General features: G+C 36.7%; 1 protein-coding gene across 1 annotated transcript; it reads right to left on the bottom strand.

Moving 5' to 3' along the window:
- Nucleotides 1–224: 224 nt before the first annotated feature.
- On the bottom strand, nucleotides 225–8,291 carry LOC149197385 (uncharacterized). The gene is made up of 6 exons (XM_089405832.1): nucleotides 7,770–8,291; nucleotides 7,059–7,618; nucleotides 1,864–2,050; nucleotides 1,719–1,783; nucleotides 875–1,085; nucleotides 225–797 (listed from the first exon to the last, which is right to left on the bottom strand). The coding sequence occupies exons 1-6, from the start codon at nucleotides 7,851–7,853 to the stop codon at nucleotides 450–452; spliced, it is 1,455 nt and encodes a 484-aa protein (XP_089261958.1). The 5' UTR covers nucleotides 7,854–8,291; the 3' UTR covers nucleotides 225–449.
- Nucleotides 8,292–8,629: the final 338 nt, after the last annotated feature.

Below are 8,629 nucleotides of genomic sequence, written 5' to 3'. Positions count from 1 at the left end.
ATATCCGTTGTTCAGCCTGCCTTGCTAAGTGCAAGTTTTTCTGTAAATGATATCAAATGTTTACATTACTAAAGTCAAGTATTTTTTTTGGGTTTACCTTCTCACTAAGTGCAAATTTTCCAACATCTTTTCTTATTTTTAATTTTTTCCCTTTCTTTTCAAAAGTGTAAACCTTGCTGAAAGTTCAAAGAAAAAATCAAGGTTGGGATAAAGGACTTCCCGTGATCTAAATTCATATCCAGATTCCACACTTGTGAACAAATTGTTACAGAGAGCCATATTTGCCAGCTTGAATTTCGATTATTGTTGAGCGGTTAAATATGTTTAAGCTCGTTAAATAAGAAAAATATGATCTGCACCACCGATTTTTAGGCAACAGGAAGGGGCTTTTTTTAGGAAGAAAATTGCAGAGGTTTTATTACAGAGCAACCACATGAACGAAAGGAAGATTAAACTCTCCCTGTGTCTTCCAGGTGTTTAACATAATCGATTGACTTAGCTTTATTTACAAGGAATTCCTTAATGGCTTTCTCTTCCAGTTCAAGGTGTTCCATCTTACATGGGAGCGAAGGACTAGCAGTGGTGACAATTGAATCTTTCATATACTTTTTCTCCACCTCATTTGCAGAGCAAAATATTGTTTCAGAACAGTACTCTGCAGCCTTTTCTGAAACAGAGGGCTTATATTTCAATAGCTTTGAGTACTCATTTAGAATATGGAACATGTAATCGTATACATTCGACGTTTTCAATTCGTTTTGAATAAATTTTATCGCTGCCTTTGCAATCTCCATTACCTGCAGAAAAACCAAGTTCAATTTGTTGTTTTATCTATAGAGAAAACTGTTTAGCAAGACTGCTCTGAAATACTTACCTCGTTTGGGTGCTTGTTTCCCCAGTCCACGGCAAACTGTATAGAGTCACATTTTTTATCGACTCTTATAGGCCAGTAATGATGTTGGGCAACAAGCCCTCTGCTATAAAAGTCATAGTATTGTGGTGTTATCAAAAGAGTTGGCGAGTCACACGCCATAATATTCTTCAGGCTTACTGACCATGCGTTCCCTTCGATGTATATCTTGTACCTGACACACAGATCAAATTTTATATGATACTGATAGGAATATCAGAGCAATCTTACAAATACAGGGGAAAAACATGTAAACGAAGGGAAAGGCCTTCTAAAGTAAAAATTATGAGAATTTTATTATTGCAACTTGAGCAGACAACATATGTTATATGTTGGGCTGGAATAAAAATTATTTGGCAGAGCTGCCAGCTAGGCTTGATAGAAGGAGGGTAGTGCTCATCATATCATGGATGAATGTTAAGAAGTGGCATAGTCTGTACCAAAGTCGTGTTGTTCAAGGTGGATTATGATAGTACAAGTTGCCCAACATTGTTCCAGGTTACAGTGGCTGTCTTAACCTTCCATTGACCCTATGGAGTTTATACCTTGCTTAATGAGATTTTTCCTCTTTTTACAAATAGAGCTTGGTCAATGAGATTTATCCTCTTCTTTTATAAAGAAGGATCATGAAAAACAGAATTAACCTGTAAGCTGTTTTATTTTTATTTTCTTTTCAAAAGTTTCCAGCAGGATTTAGCAAGTTTATCGCTCAATATGACAAGCAACGCTGAAGTCCAAATTCCAAATCTAATTAATTTCATTCAAATGAATACTGGTGAAGCTGCAGAAGAACGGTAGGCACAAATACCTGTGGTGGCACTGCTCTGAGAGTTTGGAGTGTAAAAACCCTTGTTTGGTCTCATCATCCCAGTCCTGTATACAGTAATAACAAACATTAAAAACTGAATTCCGTATAAATCTAATCGGAATTCTTGTGCATCTACATACACTACCTGTCTGTAAACACGACCCCCCCAGTGGGGCCTGTTTCCGCAATTCATAAGATCCTGTCTCCCTTGGCCCATGAAGGGATTTCCTTTCCAGTAGGCTGTGGGATCTCTGTCTGCCCACTTGACCTTTTGGCTGCCATTCTGTATCTCCTTAGCTAATATTTCCCATGCTGGTGTCTCTATCTCTGGCCTGCAGGATTATAAATCTTAACTTGATTTTATATATTTTATTTAGCTATAATATATTTATGATAGTTTAGAGATGATAAAGACGTAGATAATATGCACTTTGCAGTGCGATTCAATGGATATATATAATGGTATATACATCCTTAGATAGATGTATAATTGTTGCATATTCAATGATATATATTTGAAGGTATATGTAATTCATGGTAACATTGCAAAATACATATTGCCAACTATAAATATAATCTAAACCAATTTTACATTAAACAGTCATTAATCACTGACAATAGGGTTATAATTTAGTTATTAGGATGAAAAGCTATTATTTGAGTTGAAATGTCACCATACAATAAGCTTAGGATCAAATCTGTCCAAAGTTTCGATCTTCTCAAATCTGATCAAAACTTCAATCACCTTTGTATCTAAGTTTGAACCAGAGCAGAGCTGAGATGGGGATGAATAGAAATGGAAAAAGCTACAGCAAAAAAGCCCAACCTCATATAGAACCAAGTTTGAGTCTCCTCTATATCTCCATCTTGAAAGTTGAGCTAGAATACACTTAGTAAGAATAAGAGCTTAAAACCACAACATACACAGTTGAGCTAGAATACACTTAGTAAGAATAAGAGCTTAAAACCACAACATACACAGTTGAGCTAGAATACACTTAGTAAGAATAAGAGCTTAAAACCAAAACATACACATTTATTAAATATTAACTATTGGATTGAACAATCAAGGCCATAGGAAAAAACTCCAGTGCTGTGCGTTGATTTTAAGTTACAATGTTACTTATATTGTTCTTTCTGCTTACCTTTAAGCAGACCCTCAGTAATTTGGGCGATGCTAATGCGATGAGCCAAATCTTAAGGATCTAGACGTGCAGCTGACAACAAACGATTGAGTTCAATACTATCCAAGAAATCCTCTCCGAGCAGTCAGGGACTGCCCTAATACGCATTGGTATATTTTCCCATCTCCTATGTTTATTAGGAGTAAGAAATGGATTCAAAACACTTGGCATTATCCATGGGAGCAAGTCCTTCACAGTTCACTTGCCCGCAACCTTTATTTCCATGCTATCATGATCAAAATTGAAACAAAACACATTGAACAGTTAACAGAAGTGAACACTGAAAACCAAAGGCCACATTCCAATGCTTTGCATTTGGTAACTCTACAGTAATTTATAATGTTCATTCATATCCTTCGTATCTGCTGGAACATTTCTTTCGAGCTATCTAGGTCCTGTCGTCCCCAAAAACAATTTGCAGAGGGCTAACGCTGAGCACCTCGCATTGCTGCGGCGGAATCATTGTATATACACTATCAGGTTGCTTGTCTTCTCAAAATAGAGTGCAGACCGCCACAGCAAGGTACTGTACACAGTGAACTGATGTTTCTAATAAGTATTATAGATTGAATATTAGCATGTGCATCATGCCACACTATTAAATTCTGCTCCACAGTGTGCATGGTGCTTAGATGTGGTAGGCAATAAGGGTGACTTGTTAGCTATTTTCAAGTAGATTTTTGTGTTATTTTAGGTTAATTTTTGTATAATATTGGGGAAATTGTAATTTTATTGCGGTTGAGTTTACATGCTTTTAATGTTTGTGGTGATGCAAAATTTATTTCTATATTTGAAAATCCATATTCAGATCATACTATCTCATAATAAAAAAATGCGTATCACTAAATTTCGGTAAACAATTAAAAAAATTAACCTTTAATAGTGAGCTTACAATAAGAATTTGGTAATGCTCATATTAGATATACACTATGGCTACAGCGCATTATCAAATTTAATTAAACTAAATCTTAGTCTAATTGTTCTAAGTTTGGGCTAATCTCTGGCAAAGGCCAGGCTGAAAAAGTGGATTATGGATTATGCCAGCAGGAAAGTGGATAATCCAAAATGAACTCTTCGAACCTTTAGCGATCAGACTCAACTTGACGATGACTCGTCTTGGAAACCAAGTCAGAGCAGGTTACATTGGGATGATAAGGGATTCTAGACGTAAGCCTCTTTTATGCCCAAACAGGAGAACTAATGGGAAACCACAAATAGCAGCTACCTGTTATGGGATCCACCCTCCTAGCCTTAATATTAAAGGAGACTCCCAGATTATAGTTAAGATCCTGTCACAATATTTTCAGAATCTGAAACACAGCTAGATGCAGATTAACTAGGGCATTGATTCGCCGGTATATAAATTCTTTTGCAAGTATGAGTTACGACACATTCAGCGCGGTAAGAATCTCTTAACAGACGAATTTGGTCACTTTATCGTATATTTATTTGTTGGGAATTACAACGCACAGGTGTTAGTCAATTATCGCATGGTTAAAGATAAGGATTTACTAGAGGCGGTTAATCCATGTGGTGAAATAGACATGTCCAATGTCCAACAATCTCTTCCAATGCCAGTCGGGTGTGTATAGAATTCGTGACCTACCCTCTGCTACCACTTGTCGAAATCACAATTGTTGTTAGACCAAAACCCGCAGGTGTTAAAACGGTCTGTATAGAACTCTTGACCTACCCCTCGGATACCACTGGTTGGAATCACGATTGTTGTTAGACCAAAAACTACAGGTTCTGATACTACTGGTTGGAATCATGATTGTTGTTAAACCAAAAACCACAAGTGTTAGAGCCACACTTATTAAAACCACAAGTGTTAGTCAACGATAAAGATCCACAAGAAACGATTAATCCATGTCACCCAACACAGGGGAAACATTGAAACACCACCGTGTAGAGAGCTCATCTTCGCTGAATAGGCCCTGCTATTTGACAATCCAACAGGCACTCCTTCCAATTCTCAAAGAGAAAGAAGGGCCTGAGTCAAACGAATTGAAGGAACAGGATATTAACTCTGAGAAAGAACTGAATAGAGCAAACATGTACAAGGATAAAATGGTATTAACCATGCTGCTGATGAAGGATAAAATCGGAATAACCATGCTGCTGATGAATGCAAACAGGAAAACTACAGGAAAATGAGTGCCAAACAAGCCCAACAATAAACCAAACATGCAGAGTAAACTTACCATGAGGAATTATAATGGCAAAAGCTCCCATTCTGAAAATCATCCTCCAAATTTCACAAGGATATATTTGTAAGTTATAGTAGAGCTTTAACGATTTAGTTACAGGTTCTAGTCGAGGGAATTTCTGCTCTTCAGCAGTTTTGGCATATGTTAAGACAACCTAAACCATTAATTTCTCGTCAGAAGTCATAATTTCTTTATGAATAAAACTTTTATGTTAAATAATTTTGACATAAACAATTAAGATACAGACATAACTTTACCTAAATAAAATTTAATAAAAGCTTAAAATTATCTGTCCAATAAAAATTACACGCTTCAGAAAAGTGTAGATTAATTACATTTCTGGATTTGTGCATATCATCCTTGCCCAGGGGCTATGCTAAGTGTAGATTAATTACATTAATATCAATGTACAGTGAATACAATGCAGAATTATAAGAAGAGGTTTTGTCTCCTTGGAGTTTTCACTACTGGAATCTAGGGTTTTAATTTCCTGTGCAGGTTATGTTTATTGCTGGTTGGATTGTGGTTTGGCAATTTTTTTAGTTTTACCTTTCAGTATTTTAAAGAGATTTTTAAAAGAGTATAAATTTAATTTGTTTAATTAGTAGAATTTAAATTTAAATGTTCATACATTTTCAGAGTGCTAAGTTTACTTATACATTGAAAAATGCAAAAAAAATTCATAATCTTTCATATGGCCAGAAAAAAGAACTTTCTATCTGATGCGGTGCGAAGAGCTGCAGGTATTATGTTACAATTAATGTGCATTGAATACAAAGCAGAATTGAAATGGTTGTTTTGCCCCGTTGGGGTTTTCTCTACTAGAATTTCGGGTGTCAGTCACCTGTGCATGCAGTACTTATTGTTGGATTACTTTGGCATTTATCTTCCTGCAAGTTCCTGTTACTTTCTAACAGATGTCAAGGGTGGGTTCAGAAATTTGGGCAACTTTCTGACGGTGTGTCACAAGGTGTATCAAAGTCGTGCCATTTCCAGCAAGTTTTTCTGAGTTCAAATCAATTAAAAATTGGATCGAAATTAGAGTTTCAACGTAGCTGGAGTTTCATTAATGGGGACATTAAGGTCATTGGAATGAATTCAAAACATTAAAATTTCAAAACTAAATAAATATAGATATGATAGAAACTTATTCATGTTTAGTTAAATTTTAGCGACGTTATTCAATGGGGTTATAATTTTGTTATTGAGAAGAATTTCTAATCAAAATTTGGTGAAAATTTGTTGAAGAGATTAGATTGTAAATACATTTAAATAATTTTTAATGATAGAAATAGATTCAACCCCATTTAAAATACCCAAAATCCTAAAACTTAGATGTTGCCCAATTTTCTTAAAACCATACTACCTACACGAATTTCAGCATATTGCTGAAAATGAGAAATGAAAAGTTTGAATGCACCTAACCAAACTCAACCTCCTCCTGACATTACCACCATTTTAACAAAAACAAAAGACCCTGCAAAGATTCCATGGTGGTTATTGTTTGTCGTATGGGCTGATCCAGCTCCGTAAGATGGCCATAAGGAGCCCAATGGGAAATATAACGAAGGGCAGTTACTGTTGCCGGGCAGTAGCAAGTTGTTCAAGCTATGTCTAATGTCACTTTCTTCTCTGGTAGTAATCGTTTGGTATAGTTTGTAAGGCAGAACCATAACCCTAGGTCCGACACTAGTAAGTTGAAGATGTCTCAGGAAGTTAAAGTTAATGTTTAGTAGAGACACATTGATAAATTTTTGGGAGAGGAAGAAATCTTAAGGGCTATCAGGCTACGTACTCTCAGCGACTCCTTAGGGCCAGAGTTTTGGTAACTGTTGAAGGTAACTAGGAACCTGACTATGTTTTCGGAACTGTGTATACTCTGTTTCTGCTTGAAAATAAAATTATGTTATCCTTCTTGAAAACTTGGACAGTGGAGTTGCACTTACCATCCCCAGAAAGACCAATCTGGAAAGACAATATCCAGAGTATCTTCGCTCCCGGAATAACGAAACAGCGGGGGAGGAGGCCCTGTTGAATCGTTGTAGTCTTTCCGATGGATAACGGGATTATCATCGCAATTGAACATCAAGTCCAAGTCGGGAAGCAATCCGGGATAGAATTTCAAAAACTGCGCAATCGCCCATTGCGTAAACAGATCTCTGCTCTGATAACACTTTCGATAGGTTTCGATATACATCCTGCCATTAACAACCATCAGCCTGAAAGACGCCTCTGGTTTTGCAGCTTCAACCATGTCTACAGTAATGCCAGTCTGAGCCCAAGGCTTCAAGTCCTGGCGAATCCACTTGAAATAGAAGGGGCACATAGCGGCTTCATCCTTATTACTTGAGTTGTTGAGGAGGCGAAGCCATGATGATGCCGAACACACTGTGCTGGGCGAACACTGTGGCGTTAACCTGATCTTCGATATGCTCTGCCGGATGGCTTTTCCCTGGTCTTCGATATTGTCTGCCACAAACGCTTGTTCTTTCCTTACATTATCTGTCTGCAAAGGAAAACAAACAAGATGGTGATTACATTATCTGTCTGCAAAGGAAAACAAACAAGATGGTGATTACATTCAAATTAACTCATGTAGATCAATCATGGCAACCTTACTAGTGATAGGAAAATGATGAGAGCGAAAAATATCGTACCCAAAGCTTGAGGAAGAGGGCAGGCCCGAGTAAACTCGCCAGAAACAGTACGCAGCCAAGACTAGTACTTATTCCGCCTTTCATCTTCTATTCAATCATTTCTACACTTATTCAACGGTGGGTTCTTCTTAGGATTTGGGAGTGAAGTGGGCAGAATGAGATGGGCTGAAACCCATAAACAAACGCCATGGCTTCATCAACGCCGTGCCTTCATTTTCGGGCGCCCCCTGATTAGTTCACTGTTATATGAAAATTGTTTTACCATCTGACATGCTCAGCACAGATAATTTTAGATACGAGAATGCATTAGAAACAACATTTAAGTTTTGCATCTAAACATTTTCTTGCCTCTGCAACCTCGTTTTCTCCCTCTGAGCGCGCTTAAAATTTCGAAGTTGAATATCTCGGTGATCCGAAAATTCATTACTCTAGTTTAGCAGGCGTGATTAAAGATTTCTCCAGGTTTTAAATCGATATCAGTAGTAATTTAAGATTTTCTCGATATATGTGGAACAATATGGAGTAAGATTCTTGGGATAAGTTTAATACTAATTTAGTAAAATTTAAAGTTTTTAAATCGATATCAGTAGTAATTTAAGATTTTATCGATATATGTGGAAAAAGTATGGAGTAAGGTTCTTGGGATAAGTTTAATGCTAATTTGGTAAAATTTAAGCATAAACAGAGTCACAGTCAACTCTCTTCCATGGTGAAACCGTCATTCAGGTAAAAGCAGAGTGAAGTGTCTTCTGAAACCTAGATGAACCATCCTCCAAAACTCTTCCTTTAAATCTTGATGTGATAGTTTGGCAGGTTTCAACTAATCGCTTGTTTAATCATTTTCTTTTAACATTAAAGTG

Source organism: Pinus tabuliformis, chromosome 2_2 (assembly GCF_031772625.1).
Source record: "Pinus tabuliformis cultivar Carrire ecotype Pingquan chromosome 2_2, CPIR1, whole genome shotgun sequence".
In the NCBI taxonomy this organism is placed as follows: domain Eukaryota; kingdom Viridiplantae; phylum Streptophyta; class Pinopsida; order Pinales; family Pinaceae; genus Pinus; species Pinus tabuliformis.
This window is presented reverse-complemented; position numbering and strand designations above follow the sequence as displayed.